This window comes from Amphiprion ocellaris, chromosome 22 (assembly GCF_022539595.1).
Source record: "Amphiprion ocellaris isolate individual 3 ecotype Okinawa chromosome 22, ASM2253959v1, whole genome shotgun sequence".
NCBI classification, from domain to species: domain Eukaryota; kingdom Metazoa; phylum Chordata; class Actinopteri; family Pomacentridae; genus Amphiprion; species Amphiprion ocellaris.
In genome coordinates this window covers 8,652,801-8,674,342 of record NC_072787.1, presented here as the reverse complement: position 1 = coordinate 8,674,342, position 21,542 = coordinate 8,652,801, and the positions used below count along the sequence as shown (strand labels likewise).

The 21,542-nt window shown below is 40.7% G+C and overlaps 1 protein-coding gene across 8 annotated transcripts in view; it reads right to left on the bottom strand.

Moving 5' to 3' along the window:
- arhgap12b (Rho GTPase activating protein 12b) overlaps positions 1-21,542 on the bottom strand; it is a 74,187-nt gene that overhangs the window by 43,812 nt on the left and 8,833 nt on the right. Inside the window, exon 1 of one of the 8 annotated variants that reach the window (XM_035944642.2) lies at positions 17,179-17,293. The exons of 6 other annotated variants lie outside the window; for them this stretch is intronic. In XM_035944642.2, the coding sequence (XP_035800535.2) occupies positions 17,179-17,193 (15 nt within the window). In that variant the 5' untranslated portion in view covers positions 17,194-17,293. Of the gene's footprint in view, positions 1-2,145; positions 2,300-17,178; positions 17,294-21,542 lie in introns of those variants that run through there. One more of the 8 variants, XM_035944641.2, reaches the window with a different exon arrangement.

Sequence of the window (21,542 nt, the reverse complement as noted above, 5' to 3'; positions counted from 1 at the left end):
TAGATGCTATGAAGGGTGTTACACTGCCATGGCCTGGGATCACTGAAAGGTAACTGCAAGTCAACAGAAAGCTCTTCTGAATGATAATGTTTACCATATGATGAAGCATTTCTATCCCGATGGGAGGGTCTGCTACAGGATGACAATGTCCCCTGTAGTCAGGGTACTGAATAGTTTGATGATAATTCAAACCCATCAGATCTCAACACAACACCCATTGGAGATGTGTTAGATGTGTTAGACAGTACTCTCCACCACCATCGTCATCATGGTTGCTTTACACCTTACAGAAACACTTATGATTGCTTTTCTTATTATCGAACCCTAACCGTCTCCTGTCTGCATATATGTATTCGGACTTCACACCAGCAGATGAAGTATTTAGGTTTTTTAGTGCAGTAAACCACAAAGTAAAAACACAACAATTTACATTTTAGACTAAATAGATGCAGCAAAATATACACTAACGTTCAAAAGTTTGGGATCACCCAGGCAATTTCATGTTTCCCATGAAAACTCACACTTTTATTCATGTGCTAACATAACTGCACAAGGGTTTTCTAATCATTAATCAGCTAACACAATGTAGCATTAGAACACAGGAGTGATGGTTACTTTAAAGGTTCCTCTGTAGTCCTATGTAGATATTCCATTAAAAATCAGCCGTTTCCAGCTAGAATAGTCATTTACCACAATAACAATGTCTACACTGGATTTCTAATTAATTTAATGATATCTTCATTTAAAAAAAAATGCTTTTCTTTCAAAAATAAGGTTCTAAGTGACCCCAAACTTTTGAACGATAGTGTATATATAATAGTTAATCAAAGACTGCAGTGTCAAGCTACATGAATCACCAAATTAATGTGCCAGCAGTCTTCAGTCATCCAGGTAGGATAGGATCAACCCACTTTTAGAGTGGAAGATACAATTAGTGTCGACAAAATCAAGCTTTATTCATACAGCACAAGTCAAGCGGCAAGTGCAACTTCAAGTGCTGCACATAAAGAATTTATGCTAACATCTTGGTTTTTAGCCTGGTGCCTGGGACTGAGTACCAGCGACTTCAGTTCAGGGGTCAGTTTCTCTGCTCTAGTGATGAAAAGTGGGCTGGATGAAGTTCTGAGTCATCTAAGAATTAACATCTAAACTACACTTGTGAATGACATCGAGGCAGCTTCTTTCTTCAGGAGAGTTAGTGAATGTAGAATTGAGTATTATCTGCATTAATAAAGTTGACACTGTCCTGGGGCAGCATATAAAGAGGACCGGTCCTAGGATTGATGGTTACTGTTTTGATAACTGTCTTTCATTAGCAGCTGTGGTAATGTGGTGGAGTCTGGGTTAGTGTAATGACTGCTTGTGGCTGTCAATTCAATTCAATTCAATTCAATTTTATTTATGTAGCGCCAATTACAGTCAAATTGTCTCAAGATGCTTTACAGAACCCATATGCCTGACCCCCAGAGAAAGCCAAAAGGTGACAGTGGCAAGGAAAACACCCTTTTAACAGGGAAAACGTCGTTAAACGTCAGAATTTCATGTATCATGTGAGCTAGCTAGAGCCAACGGGTGAACAGTATGTTAATGTGTAATGAAAAATAATTGTAGTTGTTTCAGAAAGCTGTTTTATGACAATATGTATATATTTACTTTCATGACATTATTACATCAAGTTTTTTAGTGGAAAAATCACACATATGGTTGATTAGTTACTCTGTAACAATGCAGAATATTTTATAAGGTGACTAAATTTAAGATGAAATGTTTAAAGGTTAGCCTTTAAATCCAATAACTAAATATCTGTATTTAAACATTTCTCCCTGAAATAAGGTGAAACAAGTTTAAATTGGCATAAAAATACCATGTAAAGAACAAGAATCTTTAACCTATATCTTGCAGAAGTCTCAAAATACAAATAAATATCTCCAGAGCTGATGAAAAACTGTACTAATCATGTGAAATTCACATGGATAAATTACAGTCCATCAGTGCAACTCTTCTGTGATTATAAGAGACCATGACAAGAACCAAGACCCAGTCACACCTGCTCTACTTTTCCCTCAGCCAAGTAGCCTAAGCCTTAACACATCCAGTCACCCACTAAGCCATTCTGTAGGACAGTGCAGAAAAACTGCTACTCACAATATAGTGTGGACTCCTCAGGTATGAAAACATGGTCCAAAAAGACGAGTCCGGTCGGGGTGAGGAGGGTCCTGAGGAGGTATGTGGAAAGGGCAGGTAGTAGCTACTGTAACAACCTCACTGCATCCAGACTGTCGTCACACAGATCAGAAGAGGCCTCAGCGACTGATTAAAGGATCTTAAGAGATCTATTTAGGGCCATGGTGCTCTCCTTAAATAGGAGCACTCATTAGCTGAATGACCCGAGTCTCTGAGAGGGAGGGAGGGAGGGAGAGACCAGTGATGGAGGAAGGAAGAATGACAGAACAAACAGTAGACAGAGAAGACAGAAAAAGACAGAGTGGATTGCTTGACGGGTGGTCATGCTCGAAGGCCATAAAAGGTCAGAGTTCATGATCCTGAGGTCATAAAGTCTGGGGTTCACACGCTCCACTTACAGCGACAGACTCTGCAGTGAAATCTGCACTCAAAACAGAAACAAATCAAAAGCAAGTCTGAGGGTCTTATCTCAACAGTGTCTGAGCAACACAAAAACAGCTCAACAAAAGCCATCTGAATCCCAGTTTTACACAGCAAATGACATCCAACAGGCTGCCATCCTTAAATTGCCGAAATCCACTGTATTTGTTCTTCTTTGTCGGGTGTTGGAAGAAGATTATCAAGATTAGATTTTGGAGTTGTGTTGAGTCTGCCACCAGCTGTGTGTGAAAACAAAGTGATCACAGCTGATCCCAACACCCCTTTCAATGCTTCCTCCCAGTCTGTCAATGGAAAGGTCAGCCAAAACAGATGAGGATGATGACAGATTAGAGCCATTATCTACCTCGTCAGTCGCACGGCAGATTGGTGGGAGGAGCTATCTGTCAAGTGAACGTCACCATTTTGTTGTGATGAGACAGGTGACGGAAAGTTTCAGTGAGAGTGTTTGTACTGTGGTGTTTATCGCAGGTGGAAATCCTTAAAGGTGTCAAACAGTCAGGCACTGCTGCAATAAGGGCACACGGACAACCACAGAAATGTATACTGAGCAGGAACAGGTGTAATGTTAAGACTGGGACTGTGTGTTAAAGTTAGAGGCTGACCAACATGGTTTTTCCAGGGACAACACAGATTATCACTACTGGATTAGATTGTCAATTGACATTTGGAACGGATATATTTGATGTAAAAATGAAAATCTTTATGTCAAAATTTAAGTCAAGAAGCTTCAATGCAAAACTTAGTTGAAATGCCTTTGTTTATTTGTGTTGAATTAGCAAAGAACATTTCAACATATAACCTTCAATGTTGATTGGCTAATATTTGTCATGTGCACCCAATCAGATGGTGCTGTGGCCAGGACAAGATCACAGTGTGGTGACTACAGATAGAGAGAGGTGGCCGCATCTGAACCAAATTAGCATGTTTTTAAATTTAACCCATTGGATCTGGAACCGGTACGGGACAAAACATACGAATCATTTGAAAAATGCTGAATATCAGATCCAATAATTGGCCAAGCCAATAATCAGTCGACCCCTAATTAAAAAAACAGGCTGTTTGAGTTCCATCCTAATTGTGTGCCAAAAATCCTCTAGTGCAGAAAATGAGTACTAAAAGTCAAAAAGCATGTCATATTTTATTTTGCCAGTGTTATTGCATATTTAGTATGTTTAGCATGTGAAATTTTGTACTAATTAGTCATGGATAATAAAGACTGAATGACTTGGTAAAAATATTTAATTGTACTTTTTCTGCCAAATATTTTAATTGTGGTGCGACTTGCGACATAATTATATAAAATCCTATTTCAGTTTAAATTTCATGATGTAAAGCATTTATTATGTGATGGAGCATTAGCACAGAGATACTATCAAAAAGTGTGACTGTCTCAGAAGGAGGATGCCGTGAATTTGTAAAACAACCGACACATCATCTGGGTCAGATGTGCTGCATAGTTTATATCCTAAGGGACAGGCATTGTGATTTGCTAATTGCACTGTTTGGAACTGCGACTTCGATTTGAAGTCAATTCATTGTTCAGCCCTTGTTTGTGTGGCGATTTCTTTTCCTCTGCTCCGTTTTACTGCCTGTTGTCACCTCCTCACACAATGAGCAGACAGCAGAGTGACTTCAGTGGCCACAGTTGGGAGGATGAAGCCGACATTGGGTCAGAGTTCACTGGGGCTGACACAAGCAGAGCTAGTTATCCATACATCTAACAAAGTCGGTCACTAAGAGTCCAAATGAAGAACACCTGTTGATGAAGCAGTAAAGTATAAACCTGCTCAAGTGCAATGTCTTCCACTCTTCTCCTCACAGAAAATTCATTGTCCCATCCTCAATTCCTACATTTTTCACTTCAATCCACCACACAAAGCATGTTATGCTCATCGCAAATTGCTACGAACAAGCTGAAAACCAGCAATAATTACTGGGGGTGTAACTTACTGGACATGTACTAGTATTTGTTCTGACCTGTTCAGTAAAGGACATTCAGTTCACACACTTCTCCTCAGTGACCTGAACAATTACTGTCGCAGGTCTGTTTACAGACATACTCCTGAAACAGAAATTGCAGAATATTTTGGCAGTGCATCAGTTATTTTCTGTCACCTACCAGGGTTAGCACTGAATGTTTGGCATACACAGTCATTTCTATGAATCTTGTAAAACGTGTTAACTCACATTACACATTTTAATCAGCCTTCAAGCATGGTTAGAACCTGTGCCTTTTCTAGAAACATTTGACACATCACTCACCACAAAACAGTGGAATATAGTAGCTTTCAGTAACTATTAATTAGTCCAAAAATATGTAAGTTATTCTAATGTTGTAAAGGTTTTAACTATAATCAATTATTATTAGAAACAATGAATGCATCCTTTATTCTGGAGATGGTTAAGGCTCTCCAAATATTGGTATTTTATCAGAAAAATAAACTTGTCAATCTGAAGATGATAGAGTTTTCCACTTCATATTTTTGCATTGCGTCATTATCAGGAACAGCAAATAGATAATTATTGTTTTTTATTGACTTTGCAATGTCTTCCTGGTGCATGTCTAGTACTACTAGTGGAATTTAGCTACCAAATAATGCCAAGAAACAGTATAACTATCAATCACAATTTATTGGAGTCCCAGAAGGTAACATCTTGGAACCAGTGAATGTTTAGCATCCTTTCTTAATGAATTAAAGGATGAACTGACAATGAAAATTCATTTTTCCTCAAGTCATCATTCCTTTCGAATGTAAGGAGACTGCAGTATATGGTGTCACAATGCTTGTAAATGTGCCATACTCTATATAAAGAGTCAATTTATCTGCCTTTCAGAAAGATAAATAACATGCAGCACTGGCTTTCTTTAGTCAAGATTCTGTTGTGATACTGTCATGACAAAAGAGCTTATTTCTATCAGTGAATGGAAGATATTATCATGTGATGCCAGTTAACATAATTTTGTTACGCTAACAAATAATAAGTAAATCTGGTTGTGATGTATTATGTGTATTAAGTATAAGCAGTACAAACAGTATCAAAAAGCCTTGGATCTATCAGAATTAGTACTGAAAGAGTTAATTAACCAACATTTACTGCCTTTCTACATTTTCTAGCCTTAGAAACCGGGTTTTGGATTTTAGCTCGGACAAGGTATGGTAAACTAGGAACCAAAGACAGACATGTTTTACTCCTCTCCAACATTTAAAAACAAAAACAGGTAATGAGTTATTAAGAATACAACTGGCATATCAGTAATGAAAACAATTTATAGTTCCACAAGTCAGTTTTGAGTTGTATTGCACTGCACTGTTTGATCTTCATTTAGTGCCAGAGCACCAAACCTGACAGCACAGGTAAGTCTACTTTGAGTCAGAGTTGAGTTTTCATTATCTTCATGTTTGTACTTTAGTTGCTGCTTTATTCCTTCAGAGAAGCCTCGCAGCAGAGACAAAGATGAGTATGTCTGTCAAACGCATGATGACTCATTAGTGGTAAGAACAGAGTGGGAGCGCCTTGCAGCCGCCGAGCACACAGGTTGCAGCGCATCAGGGTATTAACCCCAGTGAATCAGGTTAATTGAAAATCAAACGCAGCGAGGAGTTCTTTTATCTCACAATACCGTTTCAGCTTTAGGTGCAGCGGCAAAATAAGGAAAAGAATGGCAAGCTGTGGTGTGAGTCAGTGTGTAGCTTACAGTGTGTCACTGTGTGAGGTTGTGTTTGCATTATGCATATGTATCAGTGTGTTTGCATTCATGTAGCTGATTTCTAATGCTCCGAATTTAATGATCCTCCTCTCCAGAATGTGACCCAGATAAGTGCCACCCTGCCACCCTGGAGGTTCAAGTGGCATAATTCCACACATCTCCCTCTCTCTCTCTCTCTGTTGCCACACTCCAGCATGTCCCTGTAACCCTCTGTGGAGTGCTATAGGTGCAAGAGGTGTGATGGTGTGCAGGCGTGCACGTTAGCATGTGACCATGGGCTGAATTTTTAAGGCTGCTGGCTGCTATCACCCTCAAGAGCGCCGACCAAATCCCTGGTGAAGCTGAGCGCCAAGTGGTGGTGTGTGCCACTTCAACATGCGACAGCCACCCACAAGGGAAATGGAAACTTCCTCTCAGACAAAACCCTCAAAACTGTAGTCTGTGGTAAACACACACACACACACACACACACACACACACACACACACACACACACACACACACACACACACACACACACACACACACACACACACACACACACACACACACACACACACACACACACACACACACACAACTAACCTACAAACACTGACAGATAAATGGGAAGTGTGCGTTGTGCTTCAGCCTGAGGTGAAAGACGGGTTTCTTAGAACAGAGGCTGGAAGGTGTTGAATTGTTAATGACAATTTGAACAACTACTACTCCACATAGGTTCAAATGTGTTCAGGCAAATATAAACAGACTGAAATGCCTTGTTGCTATGTGTGTTTTTTCCAGTTGCTATGTAAAACATCTTATCATTAAAATATCATACAGAATCTGCATGATTTAACTGATACCCAAAGAACAGAAGCAGTTCTTCTTTCAAAGATTATGACAGATAAAAGTCACAGCAGTCGTGGCATTTACAGATTAGTGAGAGAGAAGTGCTGAAAGAGGAGGGATGGAGAAAAGAGTGAGGGGAAAGAGACAACAGGAAAAAAAGAGGTGACGGAGGTATGATGGAGGTAGGGGTTGTTTTTAGGGTACAGCAGACAGTAACAGCACATCTGGGCTGGGAGAGGCTGACAGCAGGGACCCCTGCTGAGGGGACCGCTACACTCACAGCTTGTCCAGAATGAGGAAATGAAATTACCTTAGCAGAGTGAGAAAAAACCCAGAGCACAGCGGGGGGGTTGGACAACTCATTCTATTCCTCTCCCTGAAGTAAAGCGCAGGAAGAGATTTCGAGGAAAATAATAACAACAAAACTGCCCAGTTATAACACTGATTTGTATTCTGGCAGTCCTCAGGACGAGGGTAATCTAACACTCAAATATGTGTAGCGTTTATGAATGATTAAAGACCTGTTGAACTAATTATATGGATGGGATGCAGTTAGTACTGGTAAAGGATATGCAATAATTCAATAAATAAAACACATAACCCACATTATCAAGATGTACCAAAAACAAGCCAGTAATTTTGATATATTTCGATGATGTAGACATTATTATTATTACATTAGTTGGACAAAGCAAGCAATTCAAAGATGTCTCCTGGGGCTCTGGAATTTTAATCAGCTCAAAGCAAAGCATCACAAAATGTAAAAGCCCAAAGTGACATCTTTAAATAGCTTTATTTATATGATTATCTGTCCAAAATCCAGAGATTTTGGACAGATAAATGCACTAAATACGAGCCGGATATTTGCCAATAATTGTGCCGGAATTTCCGGAGCCCAAAAATTGCTATTCAGACCGGTCCTAATTAACTCATAATTAAAATAACCCTCAACACAACATATGACATCTTTCTTGCTTGCTTGGCCTGTTTTTGTAGGGACAATGTTCTTGTCACGCACTCAACGCTGTGCGTGTCCACTCTGCACATTCTCAGACATCATTTGTTAAAGTCTGTGACCTCCCCGATTATGAAAGTCAATGCATTGATTGGTAGTCACTGTTTGAATTCATGCATCAAGCAAGGGTACCAAACATGTAATGTCTATGCCTTCTCAAACAAGAAAACATGTTTGTTTTCTGTCTTTCATCATGATAAACTGCATATGTTGATTTCTTCCGCTAACAGCCAGATGAAATAGGGCGCAGATATTGCTGTAGGCTCTAGAAACTTGATGGGCATTTGTCACTGTAGATTAATTAATAATGAGCAACACAGCCTGTGGTGACAGGGACAAGGAAAGTGGGCTACTAGGCTACACACAAAATTAAAAGGACATATTTAAACCTCCGACCCCTCTACCCATTGGCCCACATACCATGACTCAGGATGCTCGGCTGTGTGTGTGTGTGTGTGTGTGTGTGTGTGTGTGTTGGGAGGAGATGCAGTGACAGAAAGATGCATTGTGTCCCATTCATACAGGTCATTGGTCACTCAGCCCACAACTCAGAGGCTGCCAAGCCAGGCGGCTTCCCCTCTTCGTGCCCCCGTCCCTCTGTATATCCATCCAGAGAAAAGTTCCAGTAGGGGAGCAGCCACTGTAAAAGCCATTGTTGTGCACAGTCCCTGCCAGAGAGAGGGCTGCCTTGTCATTTATACTGCCCAGTCACATGCTTAGGGTCTTTAGAAAAGTGACTTACATCATCAGCTAGCCACTGGCCTGCATGTCACACTGAAAACATGACCACATACTGAACTGTGGACTGCCTGCCACCTCCAGATTTACATGTCAACATATTCTTCCTGATCAGACACCCACCTGCTGCCTCTAGACACATTTATTCATCTCAGACTTGACAGAATTCTACTGCCTTTATTTAAGTCCAGACATAAGAAACTAATGGCTCAAAAAATACATGCTTTAATTTTTCTCAATAAAACACAGGTAAGATCCAAATAAATAATCATACTGCTCTAGCTTATAATTGCGGAACCAGCTATCGCATCTCTTTCCCGGGCTCTAATATGTCCAAGCAAATGGGCTTGTTCTCTTTTGTCCTCTGGGTGACCCATAAAAGGGTCTTGGTTTGGTAATTGATCGTCACAGGGCTGCTTCTGTAGAAAGCAATTCAATTTCTGCTGGGCATGTTTTGCCACATTAACGAGAATGGTGCTTTTGTTTTGTCGAGCCAGCAATGGCACGTAAAGGCAACTCTGTCCGCCAAACCCTGTGTGAACCATTGACAGAATGTGCATCGGGCAGGGCAGGAACTGGGGCAGTTGGTAACCTTGAGCCATGAGGTGGTCCTCTCCTGCTGAGTGATGCTGACAGGGATCTGGAGCATGGCTGCCATTGGGTTGGATGGGAGTAGCGATCAGGGTCAGTGGGTTTGCTTCAGAGTAACAAAGGGACACTGGAAACGGGCTCTGATGAACCAATGAGATGGCTCAGAGAAGCTGTGTCCGCTGCCTGTTCAGGACAGGGAGCCGCAAATGCAGAAAAGTAATGAGCTCAGGATTTTAAAATGTTAGTTTAGCAGCTGCGGAATCAAGAATATGTTGGGTTACAGAAATAAGGGCAAAAAGGACTACAAGGAGAATAGTGTACATGTTCCTCAAACATGTAGATGTTTATTTTGCTGATACGACCCACTCCGCATGAGTCTTAAATAGGCATGAAACTCACCCAGTTAATTTGGCAAGACGAAGAACATGAGTAACCGAAACATGTATGCAGGTAGACAGTGTAAGAATAGAGGGTGTGGTAAGTTCTGCTGATCCTCACGCCCTTGGAGCTTAAGTGACATGTAATTTACACTTCAGGGTTTCCTCTACATTCCTTCTGCAGCGGCAGCCCGCTGCTGCTAAAGTCCCAGCGCCGCTCCTTTAAATTTTATATACTCCTTTAAATACTCCACCGCCGCGTGTCTCCACCTTCACAGCAGTCCTGCACTGTGTCGGGTACTCGCGAGTACTAAGGTAAACTACAGATAACTGTGGTGCTCTCAGTATCCACTCTTTTTTTGTGTGTGTGGTGACGGTGCGGTGCGGTGTGGTGCGATGCGAGGGGGGGAGCGGGAGCCTGCCGCCGCTGCAGGAAAAAAAATCCTTGAGGAAGCACTGCACTAGATAAATAAAACTGACTTAGGAAGTTAAGTGATATTTCCAAACATCTCATAACTGGTCTAATAATTCAGTAATGAGCACTGCTAACAATGACATGTACATTCTGGAAAACTGAGATGTAGCTACAGTCAAACTAGTTCAGATTCTTATTCAATTTTGGTTGATTTTGTTAACTATATCACCATATTTTGCTTATAATAGCCACATCCAAGTACTTTTAATTTGCTACTGCTCTGATTCACTTTTATTCCCCAACTGGCTTCTTCTAAGCTGCAACAGTGGACAGGAATAGGGGGTTTTGTAGTATTTTGAAGCATATAACATAGAAAACCAGCACAGCTAATAAAAAAAATCCCAGAAATCAAGTTAAGACATTTAAACCTGATGAGGAACTACAAAAACAAATCTTTGAAATGGACCTCTAGTGGAGAAAAACATTTTTCACTGCTCCTTATTTAAAGAGCAGGTTTCCTTAACTTTTTAACAGCACATATTTAAATATATTCTAACAAAGACCTTAGCATTACAAGTTTTCCTTTGATTTATTTTTAATTATTCTCTCATTTAAGGACCTTTGTGTGAAATGGCTTTCCACTGACATCATGTTAAACATATCTAAAGCACTACAACCCAATGAGCAGTGGAGTGGCTGCCGTTGGATTTGAATATGTCTCCATGGTTGCAAACACCCACTCATTTCAGATCAATAGGGGCTCAAGGGCCTGGGGATTGGCTGGCAGATCAACAACAAGGCTCTCTACTGGCCACCAGGAGGGGGTCCTGGCCCAGGCCACAGAGCAGCCACATAACCCCCAACTCCAAGAAAGACAGATTACTCGCCTTTCAATTACCTCCAAGGGTTTCTAGCAAGAGACACAAGCAAGAAGAATGAATCTGTGAATCAGGCAACAACAAAGACATGGAACCAAAACCCTCTCCATCCCCCTGGAATGTGTAGGGAACCAAGAGCATAGCACACTTGGTGCTGGACAGGGCAGGTTTTGTAATTTGCCACACCACAATGACTAGAGAACAGAGCAGATAAACACACTGTTCTACAAGATGAGAATCGTTGGGACATGCTGGTGTGGGATGAACAGGAGTTTGGGGAGGGGTGGGGGTTTTAACCCAGGAATGTACTGTACACAACCCCTTAATCCAAATTTGTAAGAAGATTGCATTCTAGTCGTGTATGTGTGAAGAGGCGGGGGCGGTGTGTCCAGGCTGACCTGTAAGCCCCTCTGTCCCACAGTTGCTGGTGCATGAAGCTTACCCAGTGAAGCCTATTACACTTTTCAGATGATTATGGCACTCTGGCCTGGTCTGTCTCTGTTGTTTAATCCATACAAAACAATGTTCCAGTAGCAGCCCCTTAACTGGGGAAAAGTCCAGACACAAACACTTTAGTGTACCATATATACTGCATTATGTAAAAGCTTATTCCCTGGTGCACCCAAACAGTCATACAGAAAATACAACAAAGTAAATCCATTGCACTCAGATGACTGACCTTAGTCATGTACACTGCTGAAACTATGATTTTCTGTTTAAATCACTTATATATTTGGCTATATATCTGTTTTGTTTTTTTTGTTTTTTTTAACAATTTAAATTGATTCTCCAAAAGCTCAGATTAAAATGTATTTAAAAATAACACTAGCTCTGGTAGCTCAGTATAATCAAACTCTATCTACTGATGTCAGTATCTATGCACTTATACCAAAGAAGGGAAGTGAAAAGATGTATACAGTCATTAATGAGGTATGCCCGTCTGAGCAGATGGTTAGCAGGACTGGGGTCAAATGAGCCCTGCTATCTGAGGTCCCTTCACTGAGAAAACACACAGAATGGAATTAGTCTGTTGAACCTCCATCAGTGGTAAACAACCATGTCATGTGACTGTGGAATAACAGAAAGAAATTACAGGAGAAGTGAAAGAAGCTTTGCCAAATATATAAACAAATTACTAATTGTGTTGCATAATCCATGTAATCTTTAAAAAAAAAATCACATTTTTGTAGCCCAAATTGTTGTGTATATATTTGTTGTGTTATGTAAAACTATCTACTAACTATCCAAGACTAGTTCTGATAGCAGTCCCATACTCTTCTCTTTAACCTTCTGAATGCCAAAACCCACCGGTGGGTTTTTAAAGGCATATTGTCTTTAAAAGAGAAAAAAAAAATCACTAAAAAGCATTACTTATTAGAGCCAGAAACAGTCAAAGCTAAAAGAATTGTTGCATTTTCAACTTCCCTACAGTTCTTAACTGCTCATCTGGTTTTGTCAGGAAAAGTAGTCAAATGCAAGCTTAAAATCATGACATTTCATCCAAATCAATTTGTTCTATGTTTCATTGAAAAAAAATGCACTGTTTGCACCATTTTTTTTAATCTGCTCACCTCAGCAGAACTGAGAAGCCATCAGTGACACAGCTATTGGTTATGTGAAAAGATTTCAGAGACATTTCAGCTGAACTACAGGCAGTGTGCTTTGTTGTGCTTTAAAGACAGAAGAGGCATGTATGAAAACAAATTGAAAATACAAGTAGTAAAATATCAAGTCAACTTTTTTCAGAATTGGTAACATCTTTGGGGACATGTTGAATCCAGGTTGATTTTTGGGGGGTAAAATAGGTCATCAAAGAAGTTTATTATAACTGTGTCATACTACACAGAATATATGTTTCTCTCTACTTCAAGCTATAGTATCACTGCTTGAAATAAAGCTTTGGTTTGTATTTTTCAGAATTTGTACCATTTCCAGATTAAATAATTTTGGAGAACTGGTGTATTAAAGCCTCAAAAGATGTGCAAAAGGGAACTGAAGTTGTCAACATAAAGAAGTGCACAAGGCTGGAAAACAGCATTGGAACTCAAACTCCCAATCACTCATGTTTGTTTTGTTTGTTCCCATCGTAGATAATTCTGACCTGACAAGGTTCACCATAATTTAGAGGGGAAAAAAAGATTTCAGTCTTTGAAAATGCAATGCAGTGTTTCCTTTAGGATTTCTTCCCAGCAGCGGCGCTGCTCTGTTCCGCTCCGACATTTTCCAGGATCGCAGTTGTTGAAGTCTCCTTGCTCCTCAGCTTTAAACATTAGCTAGTCTATACACTCATGACTGAAACTCTGTAATCCTTCCCTGACAGAATGATCAACGAGTTGTCATTCAACTATACAAAGAGGTGATCAAACTGGCCAATGGTACTGCAGACCCAGCAGAGCATGGAGGGAACACTGAGACATCCGTTACTGCTGGCATATCCATTTCATTAATGGACGCTGGGAGTGCCTCTCTGCCAATCAAACACAAGGGCACTGAAAGGTTGCTGGCCATGGAAGTTTCTTCCTTGTACTAGAGAGAACGCTGATCATCCTCCCAGTGTCTGTGTTTTGCTGTTGAGTTATTTATGACCGGCTTTGAGGAAATGTGCAGAGATTCATATTGTGTCCCCAAAAGGCAGAGTTTGGTTAGAAGACTCCTCATTGAACTGAGAACCCATCTGAGTGCAATTACAGGATGTGTGTTGATGCTGTGTTAAAATTGGACTTGCTGTTTGAATTGGTTGTTTGGGTACAGAGCTGTAAAGCTGGCAGACTGATCCAGACTGATCCACAGTAGTATAGTGTGCACTCTCTCTATATCCCCTTTGTTTTTCTGTGTAGCATCTCTGTGCAGCAACAGCTGCGAGTGGAAAGTTCTGCGGACAAAAACCCAGAGTTTCTAGAAAGTCAATTCAGCAATAAATGACTGTATGAGCAGCTCGTCCTTGACTACAAGTGTACAAATGACCTGCACTACGAGAACTGACAAAAAAAACTAAACAATCACAATAACACATCCACTGGTAGAACAAAATGTCCGTCAATCTACTGCCAAAGAAAAATCAAAAAAATTAGCAGCACAATGTGATATCATGCACCAGTAAGTCCTCTGCACCTTTCCACAAGCCTGTACATTCAACCAACAGCTGCTGGGTGAGAGACCAATCTTTCTTTTAACAGTAAATGACCTCTGGCAAGACTAGCGGAACTATTGCAGCCCTCATCGATTCGAGGCTCATCCTTTGTCTCTTTGGCAGCCTCGCCAAGTAATTAATGACAGCAGTGGCACATGACAGAGACAATACGTGCCCCTTGATGCCTCAAGACTCCTACGCTCCGATGCTTCTACCAGTCCTCCCACACACTGGCAACCAGTAACCAGCTGTACCTCTCCTGAGGAAAGCAGCAGGAGTAGGGAAACAGTGGATGGCTCACAAATATTGTCTTTGATCTGCAGTAATGTGCTGTAGTGTTGCACTAAATCACTGATAAATACAAGCTGTTATACAGAAAGACAGAGCACAAGTCAAAGAGCACCAAATCACATGGATGAGTACAGGAAGGGGGCAAGACGAGAAAAAGATACTTTGATTAGACAACAGAACTGCTTTGCCCCTACAGTGAACTCAGCTGCAGCTTGATATCTGCCGAAAGGAGAGTAATTTCATAGAGAACAAACTGTGCAGGATCCTCTCTGACTTTACAAGCAACATCCTTAATCACATTGCTTCTTGAGTTCTGTAAATGGATAGAAAAGATGTGAAATAAAAGACAGCACTGCTTAAAAGATATGACAAGAATTTTGACAAGATTTGCAGCAACTTTAAACTTTCAGTGAGTTCTTCTGCAGGCAAAACACTAGTGTGGGCGAATGGAGTAGAGGGAACAGAGTTCAGTGGTATCAGTGTATTTAAGTATACCAGGATAGTTAGAAATCTCAATGGAACATTTTTCAATGCAAAAAATAGACTCTTTTTTCTATTAAACCGATGAAGAAATACTGTATAGAGGCAGCTGGGCTGAACAAGATAGTGACTGCAAGTGGAGACTAAGAATACTATTAATTAATTGCTTGAATAATTTTTTTTAAGGTACTTGAAAATATATTAACTGGTAAGGCAGAAGACAAGGTACATGATTGTCAGAGAATGTATTGTAGATTAGTTGCACTACCTGGTTGTTCCACCAGGTGGAACTTGTAACTGTTCAGTACTGTAGAGACCTGATGAGGCGGTCACTGAGAATACAAGTAATTCATGTTGGCAAGCAGAGAGCCTTGTGTGAGTTTAGCTATTAAAGCGGCACTGTGACAAAGACTTCTGAGGTGGTTAATGGGTACCAGCCAGAGCTCACATTTGCTTAACAAGTCAAAGCAAGATCAAACAACTTTTCTATAGCGTAATGGTATATCTAAGTAAGTTGTATTGCTGTATGTTAGATATTTGTTGTCAAAAATAATGATTAAGAAAACTGTTTCCTATTGGTAGACAATATTCTGGCACTAACTGAATTGAATATGGAATGAAATGGGCACTGTGATGCATGGGTCAGGGGTTTTTAGTACACAGCTAATTCACATTGCCCAACCACCACAATTTGCAACACCAAACTGGGGATTGGCAGATGTTTGTTCAGGACTAATACCAATACTAATGAGCATTCAAGGAATCTGATAATAAAGTAGCACAAAGTAGCACATTCAAAAATTAACTGCTTTTATTGGGAGGTGGTTAAAAAAATAACAATACCACTCATAAAAAAAAAAGTTAAACATAGAGGGGGGATGAAAAGGTGGAACAGTATTTATAATGTATTTGCAGTGCTGTTTTGTTTCTTTCTGACTCATCCAAACTTCTGATATTTTTCATTAAGACTTCCCAAACCCACAGACTATGGGTCGACTCAGTCAAGTTCTGGGTGTTAAGTTGCCACATATAATTTCATCTTGAGGTGATTCCTTCCATCTACAACACTTGCTCATTAGCCATACGATTGTCTTCCAATTGCCTGTCTGCCTCTATCACCCACACATTGTCTCTGATTAGCTCACATGATGTTTTAGTTTCCGCTGCAGCAACAAGTGTCATCATGTCCTCCGGCAAGAATCTGTGGTTGCTTATCATCATGCATGCTAAAATGACTTTTATCAACAGCAGCCCGGTTTTTACAAGTTTTACCATTATATATCGTTTACCCTAGTGAAATGTCAGGAAGATATGAAAAATAGATATCACTCAAGCCTCGAGCAATACAAGCACAAAGTCAAGCACTGTGTGGAGTGATGATTCTCCACTTCAGCTCTGCGCTTACTGTCATCCCCCACGGTGCATTCAGGTGAAACACAAGAACCCGGAAACAAGGCCACACCAGACAGAAAGCTTTGCTTGATACAGCAGTGGACAATAACACTTTTATACATGGAAATTGATATCTAAAGACTTTACTGCCATTGTGCTAATAGCCATGTACACCTCACACAGGCAGCTACTGACAGACATACGAATGGAAATAGTTCCCCAGACTGTGATCACTGTCCTCAGACAGTTAAGCAGAAGCATAGCTTGACCTGTTCGCTCATCCAGAGCAGGAGGCCGCTGGGGGGAAAATGACTAGCAGCTGTTTCAAAGGCTCAGGACACAGCCAGCATCAGTTATGTAACTGTGCACTGAGATCCCAGCGCCCTGAGCATCATCACTTGTATGCAAACACAGACTTCTGTGGATAACACAGTGGGGAGCGGTCAAGTTACTTGCTAAATAAATCCCACACAAGAACACCCACACGTGCCCAACACCATATCAAACACAAAATAGTACACAGAGCAGTTGGTGCTGTCAGTCTGAATGTTTCAAGGTGAAATGCCACAGGCAGAAAGCGCTGCAGTGCTTTAAATCACACCAATAATGTGTACACAGGCTGGACGGGGAAGACCCACAGCTAGGGAGGGAAGCAGAGAAATAAGTCAGCCAGGTCATCAAAAGCAGGCCAGCTAGGCCTCCTTACCTTCTCTGGGTACATGCTGTCCCCATCCACCGAGCTACAGCAGTGACCAGGCCCAGAGAGAGGAACAGTGAGCGACAGATGAGGGACTGAATAAAGCACAGTGAGCAGTGGAGTGAGGAAAAGAAGAGGGAGAGAGAGGGGCCGAGCAAATTAAATAGGTGATGTACCCCTGTCATCCGCTATGTGAATAAGCAGCACGCTGCATCATAGGCTGACAGGCAGAGTAGCTTTATGGACGCTGGAGCGAAGAGAACTGCAACCAACAGGGCAGACAGAGAGGAAGAGAGAAGTCTCTCCTGTGTCACCTGTGTTCTGCAGTTAAATGAACACTCTTGCACTTTATAAACATCTATTCTCACATTTATCACCTCACCTTGGTATAGTTGGAGCCATGTGACAGGCTTTTCTGTCTTAATTGTGTATGTGTTCTTTACATCAATCTACTATGGGGAAGATTAGTCAAACAGATTTAGTGCTCAAACGCACCACAAAGGGAAACAGCATTTATTTGCAACCTTTGCACGATGAGTGTTGCAGGAAGCTTGGTGATGTTTTGACTACAAGCAGGCTCTACCTTGTCAAATAACTAAAATGAGTGAATTGCTGTCATTTCATAACTGTCCTCCATTTTTTAGGGCAAAGTCAATCTCATTTGGAAGAGAAACTGTGGACATGATAGTGAGGAGCAGTTAATGGTTTTCACAAAAAATGAACACATCACATCAAACTGTACAGCTACAACAATTATGCCTGACACCATTTTTCTGTCCCTGTTCTTGAGGAATTTCATGGGGTTGGTCAGGCTCTTGCACAGGAAGACTGAAGCTCTCAATCCCACTTGCAAATTTCTGATGAGTCAGGTGCAGAAAAGCATAACTATGGTCTGGAATCAGAATATAGAACTTTCCAGTGTTTTTCTTAACTTATGACCACTATTGGTAATTATTGTAAACTCAAGATGGTGTTCCTTATCAGCTCAAACAGTCAGCTACAAATTTCTTAAAACTAGAAATGGTTTCAGAAGGCCTGAAGTTTCCAGGTCAGCTGGTCAGTTGGTTTGTCGACATACTGTCATCTGATCACATTTTTTTTGGTCAGACTATCGGCATTGTTATTTTCATAAGGAAAGAAGCACCACATCAACAGCCTTCCAGGAATAATCCATCATTTTTGGCAATAGGAGGAACAGACAAGCTGTGAAGATCCCTGCATTTTCACAAGCTTGAACTGGCCCAACCTAATAGAGACTGTTAGGTTCAACTCATTTACTGTTTACTGAACATTTATGTAGAGTTGGCTCCAAACTAACTGGCTCCATGTCAAACAAGTCATCTTCATAGCTGCGTTTAGATAAAAATAGAAGGCCAAAATGTTGAGTGTAAATGTAACAAACAGCAGTTTGTATACCTCAGCTCAAATGACATGGTAGGTCATTTAAAAACACCAGCTTGTCTGTGTAATATTTCTGAATAGTTCTTGTGCTGAATCACCAGTTAATGTAATTGTGGTTTCAGAAACGGCATGAATATGGGCAGGTGCATTTTCATTATAAAATACTGTGGGTTCAAACAAGTTTATGACCTGTAAAATACTAGCTTTTTAAATTTATGCTAATAATGCCAGCAGGTAAAGTGCACTTAAGGCTCTGTGGTCCATTGAGTTCATCTAAAGATAATGTGCGCATGTTGCCTTGCTACCAATCAAACAGTTGAAGACTAGGTATAATTTCAGTCGACCAAAATTTTTTTTGGTTGTCTACAGCTCTACATTTTACGGGGTTCATGTGGTTGGAATAAACCACTTTAACTGTACTCATCAGATATTCAAGATTTCATTGTTTTCTATTGACAGTCAAGAGGTGATGAATACAGGTCTGTACTTCTTTAACCAGTGCTTAAGTGCTGTTTGAAACTACAAAGTATGTTCCTGGCTGTCTAGGCCATCTTGTGTCCATGTGGTATGCACCCTAACCACTCAGGAATCAGGTCGTCCTAAAAAGATTTTTTACAAGTCAACGAGGTTCTCCTTTTAAAATATTGGTTAAATTTAAAGAAAATAAAATTTCGCACTGCAAAAGATGATCCTTAGCGAAAAGCTACCAATAGCACTGATTTGGTTTCAAAACTGACTAGGAATTAAAAATATGTTATACATATTTCACAGATAAGAAAGTTTGTACTTACTAGCTTGCTAAGCATTAATAAGGCTATGTCATGGAAACAACTCTGTGTGTTCGAGGGAAACTGACACAAAATAAGTCTCCATTGTGACTGTGTTTTGGAAGAAGCCCTTCCGGAGAACTTCCTTGTTTTGCAGAAGGTCGATAAACTCATAATGGATGTAACTGGTGTTATTTGTGGCAACATGGACAGAATGAGGAAAGAAGTATGGGTGTAGCTTCTTGTTGTAGGTGTTGTCCCAGTTTTAAATAGCTTCCCAGAGTCTTGTTCATGTGAAAACACCACGTGATTTTACCTGCATCAGCTGATCCACTCGTCAAAGTGATTCCACTAAAATGATGTGATTTTTAAGGCTCCTCCCTCCACTGTGAGGAACATCAGTTCAGCTTTTAGTTTGCCTCTAATCCAGAGTATGGCCTGAGTAATCGTTGCACTTTGGAGTAGGAGTTAGGGAAGAATTTAATCAGCAATGGCAGTGATGAAACCGATTCCCCAGATTGAACAGTTTCATTGGTGTATCAAATAGTGCTGCAACTGATGATTCTTTTCATCGTCCATTACTTCCTTAAAGAATTAATTTATGGTTTGGTATATAAAACAGAATTCAGAAAACTGTGAAAAATGTCCATCAGTGCTTCTTACTACCCTAGATGATGATCCTGAAATGTCTTGTTTTGTCCACAACCCAACTAATCCATTAATTGCGGCAACTCTAGTGTGAACTGATGATCTGTTTGCACTGTATGTACAGAATAAAACACTGAAGTAAACACTGAGCACTCTACTACATTTTGCAGGCATCACCGGCTGCCTTAATCCACAGTCACTGCTCTGAAAAATCTAAATCTCTTAAACCTAAACATACACAATGAAAAAAATAGAATGTAAATAAATCTTTTTTTCTATCTCATCTTTAACCCAAACTTGACGAAAAGAATTAAAAAGACACAACAGACACAATTCCTCTTAACCCCAAAACTAATGTCAACATCAGATCTTGTGGTAGTATTCAATTCTCAGCCCCTTGTGACTGGTGGGTTTAATCCTCTTGTTATATCACAGAGGCACGGATCAGGATGGATGTGAAAAAACAAAAACAGTGGTGTGGACCAGGAGCCCATCATTGAAACCACATCTGAGCTCCAGAGACAGGTGGGCAGAGGGGAATACGAGGCTGACAGGAGAAGAGGAAGCAACACAGACAGAGCGAACAAGAAAAGTAGAAGAGAAACTGAACGGCCTCAACAGAGCAGAGAGAAGAGAAAGAATGCAGACAAATGCAGAGGAAGACTTTCACACGAACACAGCAGATGCACTATTTGCTCAAGTTTAATATTAGATTATTGAAAGGCCCGGCGCTTCACTTTTGAGGGAAAAGCAGACCTTCGCTGACTTAGTTCGCCTGCTGCCTCACTGCATGTGAGTGTGTGTGTAGGCACTGAGGCAGGAATGTCAAGTATGCACTGGATAACAAGCAGGGGCCTCCTTTTCAGTCGGTCCGAGAGTAAGACACGGCACAGTTCCAGATTACAGGGCGCAATAGACAGGAGATGGTTACAGCACTGCACATATCTGCAGGTATTTACTAGGCACTGATGTAACAGGAGCATGCACTTTCTTGTACGTACTTCAAAAGCTGTAAAGCCTTTCTGCAGCAAATTGTAGACTGTGCAGTCAAAGAATCCATTTAGCAAAACATGTAATTAGCAGGGTATTGTGGTATTGGTTGTTTAGGAACAGGTCGTTTCTGTACAGTAAAACCAAGTGCTTTCCAGGACCCTCAAACACACAGAAAGGCTTTCTCAACAGCCACCCTGTTGCTCTTTATATGAACAATACACACATTCTGCTTCACGTGGGAGAAAATTCACATCACTGGACAATAATGACCCAATTCACTGCACCAAAATAGCAGATGTACACAGATCAAACCTTTCTGGGAGTGAATGCATTTTCAAAGTGCACTTAGGCGTCCCAACCAAGCCTACATAGCAGTAGATTTCATTACACTGCTGAGCCCCTGATACAGAGTCCCAGCCTTTGCACTGTTGCACAAGTCAGCAAACATACAGCTTAGCAGAAACAAGTCAAAGAGCGCCTGTGCTCCCACCGTTTCATTCACAGATGGAAAGAAATAATGAGCTATCCATCTACATCTCACCAGATGCTCAGACATTCATGACA